This window comes from Callorhinus ursinus, unplaced genomic scaffold (assembly GCF_003265705.2).
Source record: "Callorhinus ursinus isolate GAN/ISIS: 27379988/994484 unplaced genomic scaffold, GSC_fseal_2.0 scaffold6, whole genome shotgun sequence".
NCBI lineage: Eukaryota > Metazoa > Chordata > Mammalia > Carnivora > Otariidae > Callorhinus > Callorhinus ursinus.
In genome coordinates, this window is record NW_027397068.1 from 39,140,907 (window position 1) to 39,163,951 (window position 23,045).

The 23,045-nt window shown below is 37.3% G+C and overlaps 1 protein-coding gene and 1 long non-coding RNA gene across 7 annotated transcripts in view; one reads left to right on the plus strand and one right to left on the minus strand.

Annotated features, from left to right (window-relative positions):
• TBC1D32 (TBC1 domain family member 32) overlaps positions 1 to 3,583 on the minus strand; it is a 208,218-nt gene extending 204,635 nt beyond the window's left edge. For 2 of the 5 annotated variants that reach the window (XM_025864955.2, XM_025864962.2), the window contains exons 1-2: positions 3,347 to 3,581; positions 3,009 to 3,166 (exon numbers count right to left, since the gene is read on the minus strand). In XM_025864955.2, coding sequence (XP_025720740.1) covers positions 3,009 to 3,163 — 155 coding nt within the window. In that variant the 5' untranslated portion in view covers positions 3,164 to 3,166; positions 3,347 to 3,581. Of the gene's footprint in view, positions 1 to 3,008; positions 3,167 to 3,341 lie in introns of all 5 variants that reach the window. The other 3 variants (XM_025864946.2, XM_025864937.2, XM_025864977.2) reach the window with 3 other exon arrangements.
• LOC112817732 (uncharacterized) lies at positions 3,523 to 22,315 on the plus strand. 2 transcript variants are annotated; one of them, XR_003206462.2, is made up of 3 exons: positions 3,523 to 3,645; positions 3,735 to 3,873; positions 20,822 to 22,315. It is a non-coding gene; the product is annotated as an uncharacterized lncRNA (long non-coding RNA). The 2 variants fall into 2 exon arrangements; XR_003206463.2 differs by lacking the exon at positions 20,822 to 22,315 and adding an exon at positions 13,530 to 13,668.
• Positions 22,316 to 23,045: the final 730 nt, after the last annotated feature.

Genomic DNA, 23,045 nt, shown 5'->3' on the forward strand with positions numbered 1-23,045 from the left:
TGGACTCCCAGCTCAGTGGGGAGTCTGCTTCCCTTCTGCCCCCGCCCTCTGCCCCTCCCCCTGCTCATCCTCTCTGTCTCTGTCTTTCTCAAATGAATAACTAAAATCTAAGAAAATAAAAATTAAAAAAAAAAAAACCTAGCCAGGTTTCTAACTGCTACACCACACTGCATCTTTGGGTACTTACTTTATAGCATGCCCTATTGTACAATGAAGACTTAACCTAACCTAAAAAGAGGTCTGGCCTTCACTCTGGGCTACTGAGAGGTGATCTCTTCACCCCTTGAATGGCCTGCCTGATGGGAGTGTCTTTGTTTGCCTGGGGCTCTGGCCGCTGGACAGCCTCACAGTGTGATTTGTGATGGGGAAAAAAAAAAAAAGCAATGTCCTCATCCCTACCTCTCTCCCCTCCCACAGGCCTCAAATCCTTGTTGCCACTTTCAGAGACAAAGGGGAAAGCTTGGATCTTTTAGAAAATATGTGTAGTTTTCGGCAGAAAAATAAAAGAGGTTCTGGAAAGCAGAGATAGTTTAGGAAAACTGCCCATTAGGGCAAACCCCCCAGAAAGGGCTACTATTGCCTACACTATGGTTTCTCCCCAAATGACTGTATTTTCCCCTTTAGTTTATCATACTACCTGAAATCCATCATGTATGGACTCAATTGTCCTAACCATCTTCTTACAAAAATACAATAGTCTAAAGACACCAGTTTCCCCTATAAGTCTGTTTAATAAAATTGTTCTTGCCAAGACCAGGACAACATTGGGTGGATTTAAGAAACCAAGTCCTGATAATGGAGATGGGAAGATAGATAATTCTGAAGTAGGAAACATTTCAGGAAGCAATATATGCCTAAGTGACTCCAGAACATATCATGTTCGAGGAGAGTTAGGTCAGTGAAAACAAAGACAAAATATGAGCAGCTGGACTAACTGACCTTTACTATCACATCCAACTCTGAATTGTAAGATTCTATGAAAACACCAAAGACAAGCCATCTCCTCTTTTCCTTTCCTACACAGAGTTCCTTCCTCCTAAGACACAGGTCTCAGGTTAGTGAATTAACATGTAAATTTTACCATCTATGCTTTTAAGACTACAAACTAATTAAAATACCTTAAGGACTATAAATCTTAAAGACTACAAACTAGTTATAATTTGAGAGTGTCTGGATTTTTTTAGGTAGGCCAAAAGTAAATCTCTTCAGTAAACAGTGAACATTAACTATGAATGTTAATCAGCATGCATTTAATCTAATGCACTGTTGAAGAGTAAGTTACTTTATTACAAGAGTCATTAGACTGCTGAGAGGAACATCAATGACCTAACTTCAATCTGAAAAGCATTTTAAAATTGGAGCAGCTGAAACAATACAGGCAAATATGTACCCTTAAACACTACACTAAAAAGAAGAAGAAAAGCTGCAAATTAATGAGCTAACCACTGATCACAAAAGTTTTAAAAATTTTCCAAGAAGAAAGAAAATAAAGAACAGAATGTAAAAACCATAAAATATACACATAATAGAAAGGAAAAACTAAGCCAATAGCTGATTCTTTTAAAAGACTAACAAAATAAACCCCTAGCAGAACAGAAGAGGGAAGGCACAAAAAAAAATAAATAAATAAAATAAAAGGGGGGACATATAACTACAGATACTAAAAATATTAAAAAGTTAACAGGATATTAATGAAAAACTTTATAGTGATAAATTTGAAAATCTAGACGAAATGTACAAATGTCCAGAATACGATCCTAAGAAAAACTGACAGTAATTTACAAGTTATTTAAACAACTGCTTGCATGTGAAATAAAACCCCAGACTTAAATGTTTAAGAGGATCTGTGTGAGGTAAATTTGTATTACATGAATTTACAAAACACTATTTAATTAAACTTTAATTTGAGAAAGTTGCAATTATTCTACAATCTACTTAGCTATTAGCAATGGATTTAATGAAGAAATAAACAAGAAAATCACAGAAATACAGAAAAACTATATGTATAACCAGAAATATTAATGAAATTAGTAACTTTATATTAACAAGAATTCCACACTTTTGAAAACTCCCTTGAGAATCTGGTGAAAACTGTAAATACTCCTATAAAACTGCAAGTAAAAACAAAGTTTTACATTAAAGGGCTCAAGGATCCCTTTTTGCCCATGTAAGCAATGGGTGGAGTTCCAGATAAATACAACTTCAGGGCACCCAAGAGTCAGTTTAAAGGTAACATAAGATAAATTTTCATCTCTGTGAGATCAAAATGAAATACAAACACTGAAATTAAAATACTGCTACCAATAACAGTTAATTGAGATACCTGCAAGACTTTTCAATGCAAAAGATTAATTTAAACGAACCAAAACAAAGAAAAAAAGTCTCTAAAGAAACATAACCTTCCAGAATAATCTCAAATGGTACCTCTCTCATTAAAAACTCCTCTGTCTACTGCTCCCAAGCCCAGAGTACTCTAGTCCTTCTACAGCACTTATATTTCTGCTATGTATCACAGGCATTGGAGTATGTGGCTTATCCCTTCATAAGAACTTAAGCTATTCCATAGGACGTTAATAATCTCACTTCAGTATTCCTGCAGTGCTCAGAACGAGCAACTGGTGCAGCCACTGAAATACCACATAGCAAAGAAGAGAGATCTTGGAAACTCACTGCTTTCAGGCATGGTGACAGGAATCCCCTGAAATAACAGAACTGCTCTTAGAAGAACATGAACAATTTACAATTATTGTTACTGTGCTGCCCATGAGGAAAAATGAAGAATTAGAATATGCTGGTTGTGGCAGTAGAAACACAGAGGAGACAGAAGCTTTGGAAAGTAAATAAATAATACATAAATTCGGCATTTGTGTAAATAAACCCCCCAAAAATGAACCTCCAACTTGGGTGTTACTTTAACAATAATCAAAGGAACATTTTTTCTCTAACTACACTTGGACCTTTTCTGGATCGGCTAGTTTGTTTGCTTAAGACATCAAAAGCTATTTTACTTGTGAAAATTTTCATCAGTTTCCTCCAGATGTAAGAGGATTTCCTCGGCGCACTCCAGGGAGGGAGCACCCGTGATCTTCTCCTTCACGCTCTGGAACAACTGCCTCAGCATCGCCTGCAGCATCACCTCGTCCTCGCCTGAGAAATGGGCCATCCTCTGCAAAATCAAACGCCCACACCCATTACTCCAGGTCGGCGCAAACGCCGCGCATTGCGCACGCGCGCCCCCACCCAGGCCTGGCCTGCGCGCTACGCCGTTCCCTGGGAGACTGCGGCAAGCGCTTGGGGGTGGGTCCTTGGCTGCCCGCGCGTTTTTCTGGGAAACAAGTCACCTTACTTTGGGGAAGCAGGGGTCCGTAAGGACCCGCCTTTGGTCCTCGTCGTTGCCGGCCTTCCGTACGAATAGAGTTCAAGTTGTCCCCGCTAACCGCAAAAATAGAGATCCCGGAAGGTTTTGACGGGTGGGCCTGACGGCGGGACGTCTGCGGTGCGCGTGACGTCAGCACGTTGACGGGCTTCCTAGGTGAGAGGGAGTGGCACTGGGGACCTGCCTGGCTCCTAAAGGAAGTTTCAGGTTCGCTCGCTGTGCTTAGCCTTGGATTGTAGATGGGAGGGAACCGACTACGAAGAGAAAGAGTTGAGTAAAAGTGAAACTGAAAATAGATTGAAACGTTTTAACTACGTGAATGGTATTGAAATGTTACAATGCGGTTTTTCTTTAACAGCCAACATCTATTGATGCCTTCCCCTTACCGAGCACCTTGCTAGGAACTGTGAAGAAGACGGCCTTCATAATCAGACACAAAAAGAAATCAACTTTTACACCACAGTGCAATTAAGTGTTATGTTAGAGAAACGCACCAGGTAGGTGTTGTGGAAATCCAGAATCCCCTTTTAACCCGATAGAAGGGTCAAGAAAAGAAGCGAAGAGAGAGGTGTACCATACTCCAGTACTCGAGTTAGTAGAGTTAGAAGGAGGAGATGAGGAGGCTAGAGAAGCAAATAGGCCACAACTGAAAGGGTCATATTTGGCACGTTTACGGGTTAGAGATTAATCTTGGAAGTAACAGGACACAATTGGATTCCATAGTGACACCATGAGATACCGTATATGAGGAACCTGTGCAGGAAACTGCAGTGCATAATCATAGACCTTCATCCAGTTTCCAATCTAGATAAATCCCCAGACCATGGTCATGTCCAAGGTAAGGAGCCAACCCATCAGAGTATTAGCATCAGATCCTGGTGTTTATGGAATAGTCCCAAGCCACTGATGAGTCACTCGTTTAATGTCAATTAAATTATCCAGCTTAAATTTTACACTTCTGGTCCAATAACATCTGATACACTTCACATGTTAGCCAGGATCAGTGATTTCCTTGATGTTTATGCTGTTACTTCCCAGATTAAAAGTATAATATGTCCTTGCCAACTGTGGCAGCATGTTTCTTGGTAAAATGTATGCTTAATCTATCAGAGTAGGCACACTTGTAATTTTATTTGTGGGTGAACCTATAAAACCCATTATGTGTGTGTGTGTGTGTGTGTGTGTGCGCGCGCGCACGCACGCATGCACAGAATCACCAGCAATGTGATAGCTACATATTTAGATTAACACAGATGAGTTGTATTGGCACCTCAAACATCAAGATTAACATAGCTAGTAGTGGTGTGATTTTTCTGAAATAGTAAGCTATTGTTAAAATTCAGAACAAAATAAAATAATACCCTTTTCTTGATTTACATAGTTTTGCATTCCTGGAAAATTTGGTGTGTTAGAACTGCCAAATATTTTTATATAAATGGAATTCATTTCTATACTCAAATACTTACCAAGAGTTTTTTCATCTACCTGAATGTCTGGCACGATCATTGAGAGTCATATAGGAACCAGAACAATTCTTTTGTGTGGAAAATTGTCTGTGTGTAATTCAAGATGTTTCATATCTCTAGCTCACACTACAAATGCCAGTAACTGCCATCTAATCATTGTGATAGCAAACATGTCCCCACGTATTTATAAAATGCTTTCTTGGGAAGCAGGGGTGATTTGAGCTGCACAGATTGAGAACCACTGTTCTAAAGGATATAACTTGGGATAAAGAAAAACAACCATAATAGCATACCTGAGATACACAAATGGAAGATAGCCAAACAGCAAGTGAGGGTGGTAATGCATTTAAGTAAATCTCAATAAATATTGTCTCTATAAAATAATAATAACCTATAATATTCTAATTTGTGAAAGTAAAAACGCATAGCACTAAAATACTATAAACAATCATGTATGAGTAGGAAGTCATGATAGGTTGAAGTATTCTGCAATTCTTGTATTTTCCTACATGGAGTTTAAGATACTGAACTTGATTAGGTAGGCATGGTAAAATTTCAAATGTAACCATTACAAAATTAGAAACAAAGAATTTAAATTCAAAAAACAGAAGGAAAAATGAAATAAGGAGAGAAAAGCAAAAATCCCATTCAATTAAAAAAAAAAGTCAAGAAGGAAAACAGAACCGTAAGAAAAATAGGAAAAATTTAAAATATACAAAGACACATGATAGAAAAAGTACAAAATACTGATAAATTTAAATAAACTCAGCCGTCCTCTTATAGGAACTGTCAGACTGACTATTAAAATAACCAACAATAGGGGTGCCTGGGTGTCCAACTCTCGGTTTGGGCTTAGGTCACGATCTCAGGGTTGTGGGATTGAGCAGCAGGCTCCCTGCTCAGTGGGGAGTCTGCTTGAGTTTCTCTCCCTCTGCCCCTTCTCCTACTTGTACACTCTCTCTCAAATAAATAAATCTTAAAAAAAATAATAAAATAAGCAGCTATATTCTATTTATCAAAACCCTAAAAACAGAAAAATTAGGACTAAAAAGGTGGGGAAAGATAAACCAGATGAATATTATCCAAAAGAAAGCTGTTGAGACTATATTTGTGTCAGCAAAAATAAAACTTAAGGAAAAAATACATTAGGGACATAGCATGGCACTTCATAATTCAAAAGGAAGATAAAATTTTTAACTTAAAGTAAGTAAGCAAAATTCTTAATCTCTCCAGAAGTCTTTAATATTTTCTAGAGAAGGTTTCTGCACATAAGATACACTTCAAAGTTGAATACCAAGATCTATTTTTTAGGTTTGCTTTTTCAGATTGTAAGAAACGGAAAAAATTTTCTCAGCAAAGTTAGTGTTTATGAAGAACTGAAATATCATTTATCATTGTTAAAGATACAAAAACCTCTCAAGATATCCCAAAACTGTTGTAGCAACCTAATTACCTTGTTGTCCATATTATAATAACCCTATCATTTTCATGATTCACTTTGTCTCTTTCTTTATCATCTCTGCTTCTACTGCTTCTGATCTTTTTTCTTTTTTTTAAATTTGTATTTCTTTTATTATGAGCAAAGTTGGTTATTTTTTCATATTTTAAGAGCCATTTAAAATCCTTATAAAAAGAATTCACATAAAGTGAACCTTTGCCAATTTTTCTTTTAGTTGTTAATCTTTTTCTTATTTTTTTTTATTATGTTATGTTAATCAGCATACATTACATGATTAGTTTTTGATGTAGTGTTCCATGATTCATTGTTTCCGTATAACACCCAGTGCTGCAGTCAATACATGCCCTCTTTAATACCCATCACCAGGCTAACCCATCCCCCACCCCCCTCCCCTCTAGAACCCTTAGTTTGTTTCTCAGAGTCCATAGTCTTTCATGGTTCCTCTCCCCCTTTGATTTCCCCCCCTTCATTTTTCCCTTCCTACCATCTTCTTTTTTATAACATATAATGTATTATTTGTTTCAGAGGTACAGGTCTGTGATTCAACAGTCTTACACAATTCACAGCACTCACCATAGCACATACCCTCCGCAATGTCTATCACCCAGCCACCCCATCCCTCCCACCCCCACCACTCCAGCAACCCTCAGTTTGTTTCCTGAGATTAAGAATTCCTCATATCAGTGAGATCATATGATACATGTCTTTCTCTGATTGACTTATTTCGCTCAGCATAATACCCTCCAGTTCCATCCACGTCGTTGCAAATGGCAAGATTTCATTCCTTTTGATGGCTGCATAATATTCCATTGTGTATATATACCACATCTTCTTTATCCATTCATCTGTCGATGGGCATCTTGACTCTTTCCATAGTTTGGTTATTGTGGACATTGCTGCTATAAACATTGGGGTGCACGTACCCCTTCGAATCACTACATTTGTATCTTTGTGATAAATACCCAGTAGTGCAATTGCTGGGTCGTAGGGTAGCTCTATTTTCAACTTTTTGAGGAACCTCCATACTGTTTTCCAGAGTGGCTGCACCAGCTTGCATTCCCACCAACAGTGTAGGAGGGTTCCCCTTTCTCCGCATCCCCGCCAACATCTGTCGTTTCCTGCCTTGTTCATTTTAGCCATTCTGACTGGTGTGAGGTGGTATCTCATTGAGGTTTTGATTTGGATTTCCCTGATGCCAAGCAATGTTGAGCACTTTTCCGTGTGTCTTTGGCCATTTGGATGTCTTCTTTGGAAAAATGTCTGTTCATGACCATCTTTTCTTAATGCCACCTGCATTTAAAACTCCCTAAGGCAAACCGTAAGAGAACCTTAAATATAAAGAACAAACTGAGGGTTGCTGGAGGGGAGGTAGGTGGGGGGATGGGTTAAATAGGTGATGGGCATTAAGGAGGGCACTTGTTAGAATGAGCACTGGCTATTATATGTGGGTGATGAATATGGATTCTGCTCCTGAAACCAGTGATGCACTGTATGTTAACTAACTTGAATTTAAAATAAATAAATAAACAAACAAACAAACAAACAAACAAACTCCCTAAGACTCTGTAGAGGATGCCTTGATGCATAACCCATATCCCTTCAGGACAAAGCACTTATTCCCTCATCTCCTTGAAGTGTTGGCTACTGATATTTTATAGCTGAATCCCTCTTCAGGAATTGCCCTGGAAGAAGGAATTGGTCATGCTCCCTCCCTGAGAAAGGCTCATGTCTGATGACCGGTCAATGTGGTATCTAATCAGCCATTCTTTTTGTCTCAGTTGGAACAACTCTGAAGCATCCCAGTTTCAGAACTCCTCATGTGATTTCCTGAAGCCTCTGTTGCAAGGGCATTACAGTTGAACTTCTTTTTTGTTTTGTTTTGTTTTGTTTTTAATATTTTATTTATTTGACAGAGAGAGACATAGTGAAAGAGGAGACACAGCAGGGGGAGTGGGAGAGGGAGAACCAGACTCCCCGTTGAGCAAGGAGCCCAATGTGGGACTCAATCTCAGGACCCTAGGATCATGACCTGAGCCGAAGGCAGACGCTTAATGACTGAGCCACCCAGGCGCCCTACAGTTGAACTTATTTTTCCTAATTTTACTTCCCAAAGTTCTACCAGATGCTGTCTCCAAGAACACACACTAATAAGTCTGCATACAAATCTGAGATTCCTAGAGTCTGTTTCTGGAGAAATGCTATCTGCTACAGAATCTGACTGGGTCAATTAGATAGTATCCCCCTATCTGATACATATTGTTCCTAATAGGATGAGTTTCTGATGATGGCATAAACTGCTGGTCTTCCTTATGTCCATGGAATTTTGTCAAGGCACTGAGTTTTGTTCCAAACATACATGGCCACAGGAGCAAGGTTAATTACCCAAAACATGGTTTTTACATGTTTGCTTTAACTAAAAACAAAAACTAGACTGTGGACATAAAAGGTGCTTGGGACTCATGGACTTGCAATGAGATAACACACGTAAAAGACTAACAAAGGCCTTAAATTTGGGGAAAGTGTTGTTGCCCAATTCTACAGCTTTGAATTGAATATTTTCATAGAACTTGGTCAGATCCAACTTACATAATCTAATAAAAGAGTAAATCATTTCAAATTTTCAAAGCTTTGAAATTGGCTCTTTTTTTTCCCTAGACAATAAATCAGAGTGAAATGAGGATATAAACCTCTAACATTGCTATTAAAGCCTTCTTTATATCTGGGATTTCCCATTTCAGAGTGGACTTCGCTTTTTCCCAGAGGGATATTGTCATTTGATAAGAAAACCAAAGTCTTACTGATGAAAAATTCTTCCAAAAGTCTCATGTGGCCGTTGGCCATTTACCCAAAATATAAGTATTTAGCATTGAGGGTATGCTCCAATGTCTGGATAAAGAATTTGAATTAGTATAGATACCTCTTTGTCCTTATATACAGGGTTCATGTACTGATCCCACCTAACTTGACCTAAAGAATGTTCTGAATTAATCTCTGAGCTATGGTCCTATCCTGTCTGTCAATTCTTTTAACAGTATGTGAGTGAGACAAGAAGCTCACTCTTTGAAAGCAAGGTTATAATACACTCTCAAGTATAACTGAACTTTGCCTTTGAAAATTTGATTTAACACAGTTTTTATTTTTTTTAAAGATTTTTATTTATTTGAGTGAGAGAGAGAGAGAGACCATGAGCGGGGGAGGGTCAGAGGGAGAAGCAGCCTCCCCACTGAGCAGGGAGCCTGATGCCGGACTCGATCCCAGGACCCCAGAATCATGACCTGAGCCACCCAGGTTCCCCTAACACAGTTTTTAAATACTTTACCCAACTCTGTGTTTTGAAAGCATATTACCAGCCCACAGCCAAAGGTCTTTTTACATAAGAATTGTAGATGAGCTACTCTAAGTCATTCCTATAAATATATGGCATATGTTTATAGGAATACCTGTTAATAGAGTAACATTCAGTCATTTTAAGACTTGACCTCAAACTTCAGAGTCCACATATATCTTGTATTAGTTTAGGTTACAATATAAGCCACTGTAAAAGAAAGGGGGGTGGGTGGAGCAAAAATATAGTAGTTTAAGCAACAAAGAGGCTTATTTACCTCTTATGTTGCCATCCAAACGTAGTAAATCTGAGGCTGGTAGGGCAGCTTTGCCATCATCAACAAGAATTTTTCATCTTTGGGTCCAAGGTGGCTTCTCCACCTTCCATGACTACATCTGTTTTTCAGCCAATACAGAAAAGAAATGGGCAGGAGCATCACCAGGAAGTGACATACATCACTTCTGTTTACGTCCCATTAGCTAAGATGTAGTTATATGAACACTGGTAGCTGCCTCAGAGGTAAAAAGTAGAGTCTTTGCCTGGCTAAGAAAAACTAGGATCTTCAATTACTAAAAGAAGAAAGAATGGATATTGGTGGATAGCTAGCAGTCTCTGCCACATATCCTTGTGGCAAGTTGTTCTAACTTTTCAAGTTGTTCTCACTTTCCAAGTTGTACACATTTTTAGTAAAGGGCTAAATCAGTCACAATTCAGGTCAGGAAACAGAAACCACTGTAGGTATTTTAAGAAGTACAGGTATTTAGAAGTTTACAAAATTACTAGGAAGGCAAGAGAAGAAGGCTTTAATCTGAGACTTCAGAAATTATTTTTAGAGCACTAAAGAACTGACCGTGCAGTAGAAATACTACTACTGAGCTACCATGGAACTATTGAATTTGTGAACACAGAGCAATAGCCAAATTTAGGGATAGGAGACCTGAGTCTGGAAGCCACTATGATCAGCACAAATGCCCATTAAATCCCACAGAGCCATTTACTGGGCACTGAAATAGGGCCACCATCTCCACTGAAATTGTTTCAAACACCATAGGAAGCTGGAGATAGGATTATGAAATGCTGCTACAGAAAATGTCACATTTCCATGACCACGTTTACCAGCATATACACAACCAAGAAAAGACATAAAACATTTGGGTTACCTTCCAAATTGTGCAAGTGCACTTAATTTGCAGAAACTAATGCACATCCAAAACAAGCTGCAAAGGAGTCTAAAAACGTCATTGAGGGGTGCCTGGGTGGCTCAGTCGTTAAGTGTCTGCCTTCGGCTCAGGTCATGATCCCGGGGTCCTGGGATCGAGCCCCGCATCGGGCTCCCTGCTTGGTGGGAAGCCCGCTTCTCCATCTCCCACTCCCCCGCTTGTGTTCACTCTCTCGCTGTCTCTCTCTCTGTCAAATAAATAAATAAAATCTTTAAAAAATAATAAAAAATAAAAAAATAAAAACGTCATTGATACTATAACAACTTTTATAGACTAGAAAGACATAGTAGGAATATAGATTAGAAGATGAGCAAGTCAAAAACCCACCACTGTGGCAAGTAGCACCATATATTCTGGAAAAGAAATTGATCATGAATACTGCTCGGCAAAACCCCAATTTAAACTCCCACAACTGACTGATTGACTAAATATTTTTGTACTTATTCAACTAGTCAAATTCTGCCTATTAGTCCTAAGCTTTCACCTTTGACATGATCTCTCATCTTCTCACATACCTGTAAGTACTTATTTTTAAAAAATTAGAGTATGCTTAACAAGTAGTGAATTATATCATTCATAATATTCATAATATTCCTTTGCTTTTATTGGCTTTAGTGCTCAGCATATAATTTCATATTCCTAGACATGTTCAAAACCAAGAAACATTAAGTTAATGGAATGAAAATAAGGTCAGCCAGTGGTGACTGATACCATTCTGTCAATAGAAGCATTTCTTTCATGTTAACACATAATCCTAAAAGAATGATACTCAAAACCAAATGAAATGTAACTTATTACTACATAGTACTATTTATGGTTTTATATAATAATGAATAATAATGAAGGGCTATTATATATTCCTAAGGTGCTTTTTGTTTTACCAAACACTATTTTAAATAATTCAAACAATATTTAATTAGTGTGTTTATACAATGTAACTGAAAACTTAAATCACAATACTTACAAAATAATATTAGTTGGTCCAGGATTCCCTCCACCCCACTGGGAAAAAAAATGTTATTAATTGACTTGAGCTAGTAATTAATTTCAATGTTCATGCATTCCCTGATTAGCCCAAGTATACTAGTGCTCAGTTGGGAAACAAGTTTGAGGAATCTTTGTGTAGTTAATTCTCAAAAACATATAGTCATCTAGATTATTAGAGACCAAGATTATATAGTATATCACAAGAATAAAACTTTATCCAGCAGACAATGGCTCCATTGAAAATTCTTCAGCAAAAATAAGGTAATTGCTATTGGTTTTTTTCACTGTCTAGGATCCTCTACCCTGTCACAAATTTGGGGGAAATAGCCTCTCGTTTTTAAAAAAAAATTTTTCCCCCTTTTAAATTGATGTAAAATTGACATATAACACTGTGTTCATTTTATGTGTCTCTCATTTCTGATTCCACATGAGGAAGACGCTCCCTCTCTCAACCCCAGACAAACAGACATAGGCAGTTGACACAGCCTGAGCTAATCAGTTGCTACCATGTGAATTTTGTTGGTAATACAGTGGAAAGGATTGCTCTCTTCTCTGCTTACCTCTCCTAAGCATGTTACTACAGGGATTCTTTTTCCTTTTTTTTTTTTTTAAGATTTTATTTATTTATTTGACAGAGAGAGACAGTGAGAGAAGGAACACAGGGGGAGTGGGAGAGGGAGAAGCAGGGATTCTTTTTCAAATTACACAAATACACACATCACACACCACACCACACCACTCAAATGACAAAAAGTAGATGGGAAAACCATGGGAAAGATCAAGATTAAAACAATGTTCATAAAGCATCAAATACATAAAGTACAATAAACATTGGCAGAGGCCTTCTAACTTATAAAAACCATCTCACCTAAAGATGGCAATAATATGTAATGACTATTACACAAATTTCAATAACAAAAAGTTTAATTGAAATTCCATGACCCACAGTATAATATATAATGAAAAGCAAAATAAATATATCTATGCAGCTAAATTTTGTATCACTGTAAACTGTTAATAAGATTGTTAATCCTTAACATCGCTTTCCTGTGGGATTTTTTTTAAGTGTAAAGAATAGCCAATAATGTTAAAACCAAGAAGTAATTTATAAAGTACTTTTCTGAATATTAAAAAATTCAAATTAGTGATACAGTAAAATATTAAACTGAAGAAATTAAAATGTTATGTAATAATAATAGGACATAAGAAGTAATCTTCAGCCACACTGGCAATCAAAAACAAAAAAGGCAAACTAAAACAAGTAACCATTTTAAATTTACAAAATTAGCATAGTTTTAGAGCATACACATATTTAGCATTCAATAGTATGCAACAAAATGAATACTCTTATAATTTTCCTTTATAGTAATCTCTTTTATTAGGAGTACAAATAGGCAAAATCTTCTTGGAAAGGAAATTGGCAATATGTATCAAGAACTTTTGATTCAGCAATTCCATTTCTAGGCATCTACTCCAAGGATCAGAGATACAGTTGATGGATTTATTATAAGGATGTTTATAGACAGGTTATTTGTATCTTTAAGAAATTGGAAAACCTCCTAAATATTTCATAATATCCTGAAGTTTAAATAAATTATGGTGCAGCCATATGTTATTAATGTCAGCCATTTAAAAAAATGTTTTCTGGAGTGCGTGAGTGGCTCATTCAGTTGAGCAATCAACTCTTGGTTTTCAGCTTAGGTAGTGATCTCAGGGTCATGGGATCGGATCATGGGATCAGGTCGACGGATGGGCCTCTGCATCAGGTTCTGCACTCAACATGGAGTCGGCTTGTCCCTCTCTCTCTGCTTCTCCCCCTGCTCTCTCTCTCTCTCAAATAAATAAATAAAATCTTTAAAAAATAAAAAGTTTCTTATGAATCTTTAATAATGGGAAATATTCACATTTTAAAAATGGAAAAATTTGAACCTAACATGTATATATTCATTCAATATTTATTGTCTATAATCTGAAATGCATGATTAGGTACTTGGCAATACATACACACATACATTTCACAATTATGCATGAAAATTTCTTCTACCATAATTGTGATATTAGTATATATAATGCTAGGCCTAACAAGATCTTCATACAGGAATGGTATAAGTGCACTAAATCCTTAGAGACCATAGAAGAAAGAAGCCAATGGACTATCTCTAAAGTTGATAAGTCGGTAAATAATGATATGGTGGTATTATATTGAATTAATGAGAAAACTATCCAGACAAAAACAAACATTTGACTATGGTTGCCTCTAAGAAGTTGAAAGTACAATGGAGTTGGGGCAGCAATGAGGCAGAAGGGCTTGCTTTCTGTTATAAGCCCTACTATACTATTTGATTTTTATTAATGTATATACTTTCATTTTATTTATTTATTTTTTCAATTTGTTTTGAGAGAGAGAGAGAGCACATAGCAAGCGGGGGGGGGGGCAGAAGGAGAGGGGAGAGAGAAGCTTTAGCAGGCTCCATGCCCAGCGCAGAGCCCAGTGCAGGGCTCAGTCTCACAATCCTGAGATCATGACCTGAGCGGAAATCAAGAGCCACATGCTCAACCAACTGAGCCACCCAGGCTCCCCTATACTTCATTTTATAAACAGAATGCCCTTTTAAAAGTTGGTAGTACATGGGGCTCAATAAATAGTACCCCCCTTTCCCACCAAAGATCAGAACTGAAAGGTCAACAGAAGAGTCAGATAGCTAGGGATAAAATATCAACTTCATTAAAAGGTTAATTGAAAGAAGCACATGGCTGGCTCAGTTGGTGGAGCACGTGACTCTTGATCTCTGGGTTATGAGTTCAAACCCACGTTGGGTGTAGAGATTACTTAAAAATAAAATCTTTAGGGGAAAAAAAATGTTAATTGAAGATGTAACATATATGTGTCATAACAGGCTTGCTAATATTTCATCACTAAATTTGCCTTTACCTACCCAGTCACTTGCATAGCTGTAAAATAGCAGGCCACCCCCACAGAGGAAAGCAGAGAGAAAAGTGCATGCATCCTACACATCAGCTAAGACTAAAAATCAAAAGGAGAAGGGAGGTGAGCAAATGCACTTGGTTTCTTCTTTCAGAGTCACTGATCATTTCCGTAAACTCACTCACTAGCCATCTACTAATCAAACATATATATCTGCCATGTTGAGGTACTTTGCTACATGCTATGCTAAGACCAGTGAACCATAAAACTGGTAAGACAAGACTACTATCTTCAGCTCATAATCCAGTGAGAGAGACATGTAACAAATTAGGGAGACATGTATGTAAATAATTACACAAGATGCTACATATCATCTTGAATGATTCCATACACTTCTAAAAATCTGTGTTTGGGTGGTGCCTGGGTGGCTCAGTTGGTTAAGTATCTGCCTTCGGCTCAAGTCATGATCCTAGAGTTCCAGGATCAAGTCCCAGGATGGAGTCTTGGGATGGAGCCCAGCATCGGGCTCCCTGCTTAGCGGGAGTCTGCTTCTCCCTTTGCCCCACACCCCACTCGTGCTCTCTCTCACTTTCTCATTCTCCTTTAAACAAATAAATAAAATCTTTAAAAAAAAAAGAATATGTGTTTGGGGAGATCTTTCATTTCATCAATTATTTATTTTATCCATATAGAGATAGTAGTTTTGTTGATTTTCCTCTAATCTTGGCATATAGTATTTGCATTATGTAAGTAAAGTTGTAATAGTCTAAATTCTTCAGATGCCTGTATTTATCCCTTTATTACTATTTTTAATCCCTTTATTACTTTTGAAATCTGCTTTCCAGCCCAGTTTCTTTGTACATAGATTTCAATAGCCTCTGTGTTCTGTAATATTTGATATTTTAGTGGCAGTTTTCAAATTTATTGATATAAGTCTATCAACAATAAAATTGATCATATTCTTTCATTTCCCAGGTATTTTCCTGTTGATACAGAATATAAAGATTAAGATAATGTGTTTTAAAGATATCAAGGCCCTAAAATAACATTTGAATTGAAAGAGGTAATTATTATTTTTTTAAGATTTTATTTATTTACTTGGGAGAGACAGAGAGCATGAGAGAGAGAGCGCACAAGCAGGGTGAGAGGACAAAGGGAGAGAGAAGCAGGCTTCCCGCTGAGCAGAGAGCCTGACTCGGAGCTTGATCCCAGGGCCCCGGATCATGACCTGAGCCAAAGGCAGACACTTAACCAAGCGAGCCACCCAGACGTCCCAGGAGGTAATCTATTTAATAGAATTTGGTGCCTTGAGGTTTTCTGAAAATTTAGTAGTCTTTTTTCTAATACAGATATAAAAAATTGCCAATATAACCCAATAATACAATATTCTAGTGAATTACAAAACTATAGTAAAATGTCAAGGTACTGTTAGACTACTAACAATAAGCACGGAGTAATTTTAAAAGCCTTTTTTTTCATCACTTCAAGAAACTTATCTTGCTATTAAGCAAGATCACCTGGATGATGTACATTTGCTATAACTAGAAACATCCTATAATATAGAAATATTTTATGGAAAAAATTTTATGAATTTTTATTATGTAAAATTATTTGGCCTGTTAAATATGGCAACTTGAACACATGCATTTATTTCTACCCTATCCAGAAACCCTACTAAAATGATGATGAGGAAATACAAGAACCATAAACTCACAAGGACAAAGAGAATGTTGAGAGGAAATAACAGAGAATTTGCTTTGTTCAAATGTGGAGACTGTAGGTGAGGGTTTACCTACTCAGACATGCTAACGGTTCTGGGAATAATTGTTACCAGTTGTGAGTACAGATTTAGCTTGAAATCTCACCTTATCCTATACAAGAAAGCATAATTTAGGAAGAATACTCTGGTTCATGTAGATAAGAATTTTCCAGGAGTCAAGCTGTATCATAAAAGAAGACAAGAGTTGGGTGGAGGCCTTATTTGTGTTCTAAGTGAGTTTACTGATATGGATTTATTGATAAGTCAAGCTTTATTATACACCAAGAGACAGGAGGAAAGTTTTTGTGTCTTCTGAGTGTAAGTGAGGATTTATCCTGAAATCAGACCTCATCAGACATAAGCTGATATATTCAGAGGAAAAGTCTTTGGTGTGCAAGAAATATAGGCATGAGTTTACTGAGATGTCAAGGGCAAGCTAACTTGAGACAGAGAAACCCTATTTGTTTTAGAAGAGTGAAATGAGTCAGAAGATAGAGCTCACCAAACTCGGGCAGCTACACCCTACAAAGACTTAATGATCCATGATTTTAAAATGCTAGGTATACTGTGATGACTCTCTAGCCTTTATCTCCAACCCTAACATTTCACTTGTACCATAGATTCTTATATACAATTGCCTGTTGAACATTTCCATTCAGATAGATAATAGGACTCTCACAGCTTAATATTTCCAAAGCCAACTTTTGAACATACTCTGCTTCCTCTTACTTCCTGAATCTCTCTCCCATCTGAGTCTTTACTCAGTGGGTGGGTCCTTTGACCCACCCTCATTTCCAATTGCTCAGCCTAATTGAAATCATCCTTGACTCCTTTCTTACATTATATTCCATACCCACCCAGGCTATTAGGAAATTGTGCCAGCTCCACTATCAAGCATGTCCAGAATCTCTCCAGTTCTTACCACATCCAGTGACACTACCCCAGGTCAGGACACCATCAATTCCCTCTCCAATTTCATCTCCATCTAGTCTTCCTCCACCCTCCCCTAGTCATTCTGATACTTACAGTCTTCCTTGCTATTCTTAAAACACAGTAAGCATTCTCTTATCTTCAGGCCATTGTGTTTTGGTTCCTCCAGCAGGAATACTCTTCCTTTCAGTTATACATGTAGCTGATTCTTTCACTTCCTTTAGCTCTCTGCCCAAATATCAATAAAACAAATAGAGATCAGTAAAGAAGGATCTTTTACTGATTACCTTATATTAAAAAAATAAACTTAATACCCTTTCATTATCATTTTTCACAAAGTTCTCTCCAGTCTTTACACAGTCTGATTACTTCCTGAGCAGTGAAGGATCATGCAAAACCTTTTCAATTCTTGGGGTACGTGGGTGGCTCAGTTGGCTGAGCATCTGCCTTCAGCTCAGGTCATGATCGTGGGGTCCTGGGATTGAGACCCCTATGGGGCTCCCTGCTCAGAGGGGAGCCTGTTTCTCCCTCTCCCTCTTCCCTTCCCCCCAACCCTGCTCCTGCTGTCTCTTGTGCACGCTCTCTCTCAAATACATTAATTAAAAAAAACTTCTCAACTCTCTAAAAACTTTAATATTGATTTTTTTACTTCACTTTGGAATGTCATATCTATTATACGTAGATGTCTCAATAGAAACTTTCAGTTTCACATCCTACTACATTTTTTTTATGTTATGTTTCTCTTACTAGAACTTTAGCTCTATAGAGGCAGAGACTTTATCTCCCTTTCATCAACAGAACTACAGTATCCCTAATACTGCCTGGCACATAGCTTTCTAGAATATTTGTTCAATAGATGAATAAATGAATGAACACAGAAGAGAGGTGAGGGAATAATCTGGATAATGATCAAGAGAAATATCAGAATGGCAGAATTGATAGACTGGAGTGAGACCCCAGCCTCCATCCTTCAAGAGATTAACAATTAGATATCCACAAACAAAAACAGCTGTGAGAGAGCTCTGACACCCACTTTAGCAACATAGTGGAATGAAAAAAAAAAAGAAATCTGAGAATAACTTCACTAAAAGAGAAAGAAGACAACCTCATTTTTCCAGCATCATCCCAAGAATACCCCAAGCTAGCACTGTTCAGTGCTAAGAGGCAATTTCCCAGCTCGTAAGAGTTCCCTTTACCCTGAAAGGAAAAACCGGGTAAGCATCTAGCTTCCCCAGCCTCTTGGAGCACCAAAGTCCTGTTTAGGTTTCACCTCTCCCAGACCCACAAAATTGAGACATATAGAAACTACAGACACAGCTAGGGACAAGGAAGAAAAGCAGAGGTTACCAATAGCCACCACATATTGGGAGAGACTGGTTTATAGTGACCTGCTCTGCAGACTAACACAGCAGATTTCACTACTGAAGAAACTAATAGCCAGCACTGCTGCCATGGAGAACCCTCTGCAGTTTTCATTAGCTTTTGTCCCACTGGCATTTGTATTCCATGATGCCAGCCCCCCACTAGAGCCTGGGAACCACACTGACAGCCAGCCCAGGCCTCTACAGCTGCCCTACTGCAAGATGACAGCCTAGACTCCTGCAGCTGACTCCTACAACCATAAGCACTTTTGAGGCTAGCCCATCCAGCCAAGCACTTGCACATCGCCAACCTGACACCTGTCATTAGCATACACTGTAATGCACATGCCCAGAAGACACTGTATGGACATGAGAAGCACTCCAACAGCCAGGGTCCCCACAGCTGCTTGTGGGCCCAGATCAGGCCCTGTCTTCTGTCACTGGCCTGCACCACTGTGCTTCAATGCCTACTCTCACCACTTCTGTTCAACATACTACTGGAAATTCTAACTGGAGCAACCAGACAAGAAAAAGAAATAGAAAGCATCCAAGTTGGAAAGAAAGAAGTAAAATTGTCTTTTTTGCTGATGATATGATCTTTTATATATAGAAAATCCTAAAGACTCCACCAAAAAACTGTTAGAACTAATGAAGAAATTCAGTAAAGTTGCAAGGTACAAAATCAATATGTAGAAGTCAGCTGTGTTTCTATATACTTACAATAAAATATCTGAAAAAGAAATAAAAAATCTCATTCACAATATCATCAAAAACAAATAGGGATAAATTTTTAGCAAAAAGGTAAAAGATGTGTACACTGAAAACTGTAAGACTTTGATAAAAAAAAAAATTGAAGAAGACACAAGCAAATGGAAAGATACTCCATGTTCATGGATCAGAAGAAAAGCCAAAGCAGTCATAAAAGAAGAACAAAGCTGAAGGCATAAAACTTCCTGATTTCAAATTATATTACAAAGATATAGTAATCAAAACAATATGGTACTGGCATAAAAATAGACAACATAGACCAGAAAAACTGAATCAAGAGCCTGTAAATAAGCCCTTACAATACAGTCAACTAATATTTGGCAAGGGAGCCAAGAATACTCAATGGGGAAAAAATAGTCTCTTCAAAAATGGTGTTGGGAAAAATTAGAGTAATTTTTCTAAGATTTAAAGGAAACTGACAGATTTCCTGATTTTTTTTAACTATGTCAAAACTTTCTTTTAGCTTTTTTGGGATTTTTATTATAGAGTTTGGGGAAAAATTAACGACAGTTCCATAAAAATCTAAACCTCCCCAAAATGAGGCAGTTATTAACTCTAAAAGGAAATGTAACTATTGTACAATTCATATCTCAGCAGTGAGCAATATGTACACAGTAATAATATATAACTATAGTCATAATAATGTAAAAATTAAAAGATTTCACCAAAAATAATTATGTAAATATCCTAGATGAATGGCAATTGGTAAAAGGCAGTTAAATCCTCTGCTTTCATAGTAGAAAATCAACTTATAACGCTAAAATTTATAGAATGAGAAATAGGAATTTGAACAAAAGTTTTAGAAATATAGAAGTAAATTCTAAAAGAAACTGAGTTGAAAGTGGTTTGTTCAGGAGAGAAGTTATTTGGGAGGGAGGAGGAAATGAAGCAGTGGACTACTTGCTACTTTTCATTAGAAACACTGTATTACTATTTGGCTTTTAAATTATGTATATGTTTCACTCTGAAACATAAAAAAATACTGGTGTGTGTGTGTGTGTGTGTGTGTGTGTGTGTGTGTGTGTGTGTATGCCATATTCACTACAAGTACAGAAATTCACCCAAGGTAGATCAAAGGAAAACACTACACATAGGCAACAAGGAAATTTGAAGCAATCAAATTTAGGACACAAAGCCAGCCTTCAAAGTCTGGCCATTATTCTGTAAATCTTTTTCTCTGTAGGACCACAAAGATCCTTGTCTCTACTTAGATTTATGTATTTGCTTCATTTTTCTCCTTGCAGATTGATCTTAACATCTTCTCTTCTTCCCTTACAACTTCTGCTTGCTGGCTGTTCAGGCTCTCCAAGGAACCAGTTCTGGCACTGACTTCACAAGAAGAATCCAGTAGGCACATTTTTCAAAACAATGTTTGTGTTTGTGTCCCTTGGTTCAAATTCTAAAGGTTGAGACTGAATGATTAGGTGTATGTACAGATTCTCTGCCCATTCATGATATCACATGATACAAACATGACCACCCAAGCCCATCACCTCAACAAGAGTTCTGAAAGGATAAAATTTCAAAGAAGGGGCTACTATTGGAAAGTTATATAGACGTACCTATTCACCCAATCGTATTCCATGCTTACCAAACTAACTTTAAATAATTTGATTTACCTGAAGTTTGCCTACTGGGGAAACCAAGGCACTGGACTTTGGGACTTATATTTCCTCTTTGTAAATTAATAAGTTGACTTCAACAATATATACAAAAGGAGAGAAGATAAACAGAATAGGTCTACAAAGAGGAAAATTAAAAATAGACAGTGGGAAGTATGGACAAAGAAAGAGAACTAGAAAATTCCTTGACTTTCCATTCCTGAGGTTTGGCTCCTCATCATGAAATTCTTTCCATGAGATTCACCTGTAGCCTGCAGGGCTGATCCACTTGAGTCAATTCTGGTTTTTCAACTGTGGCACATTGACAAAAATATTGAAAATTTTAAAAGCCTGAAACACTGTGTCAGACCCTAAAGTCAGACTGCATTAAATTGTTCAAGGTAGTGCTGTCTTATGAGGTTTCTTGGCAGTCAGCCAACTTTAACTAACCTTCCTTGAGTCAATAATATTTATGGATTTGTTCATCCAAACAAAATATATTTAATAAAAAGCCTACAGTAATATTTTTACTTGTGCAAAGAAAACTATATAAACCCTGAATATTTTAATCAGCAGTAAATATGAAACGTTGTCACTGAGTCTTTTTTCCTCACCCATTTTTTTTTAGTCCAAGAAGTATGGTAGGAAGAGCATGGGAGTATTTTGAGTAAAATTATGATAAACCTAGCACTTTTAGATTTTACAGACTACAAAGATAGTTATAGAATCCAAAATCTCAGTACCTTTAATATGTCATGGATGTCATAATGGCTTCCTATGTAGTTTTCTCTGAATCGTGTTTAGACTTTACTTCAAATGTCAAGACATAGAATACAACAATGATGTTCATTGATTCTCACCATAACTTCGACTAACTGCAATGCACATAGAGAAAGAATAATAGCATGGTATTATAAGTGCTTGCATTAAAGAAAGCTACAAGGCATGGCATGTGGATAGAAAGAAAGGGTTTTTAAGAGACAAAACAAAATGTTATCCACTCACTAAGTGAAAAATCAAGACCCCCATAAAAACACTTAAAAGAATAGCTGAACTCACTAGTTTTAAATGGTTTTTTTAAAAAAAAAGAAAAAAAGCAAAAAAGTGAAATAAAATTTGTTCCCTCAAATTGTCCTACCTAATGTTACATAATTATTCTACTTCATTAGTTTTTCTTAGCTAGAGAGGTTGGGGAAGAATGTTAATAATTCATAATATCTTCGGGATGCCTGGGTGGCTCAGCTGGTTAAGCGTCTGCCTTCGGCTCAGGTCATGATCCCACAGTCCTGGGATCGAGTCTTGCATCTGGCTCCCTGTTCAGTGGGGAACCTGCTTCTCCCTCTGTCCGCTGCTCCCCCTGCTTGTGCTCTCTCTCTCTGACAAATAAATAAAATCTGAAAAATAATAATAATAATAACTCATAATATCTTCGATAAGGCCTTTAAGATTCTCTATCTTGTCCAATAGCCAGTCATCTGGAAATATTTCACTTTCCAAGTTAGCAAACCAGTGAATAAAACATATTTCATAGTTCTTCTGTTGCTTGTTAGTTAGCCTATGTCTACCAAAAGTGTGGTCCTACTCTTTGATATCAAGGTAGTGCTTATTCGGGGTACATTTTTTAAGGCTAGTGATTTCTTCAGCATAGACCTAAAGGAAGGATTAGAATCCCAGTGAGGGACATAGCCTGCAGATCAGCTACTTCCAAAACAGGGCAATCTCAGGGACCTGTGGGTAAACAGGAAATTGTAACCAGGATCCTGCCCCCTCTTACATTATATCTTGCTGTTTAATTTTCTGCAGAAACAATATAATTAATCTTGGCAGTAGAGAACTTAACAATTGCTTCTCTCCACCTAATGTTGAA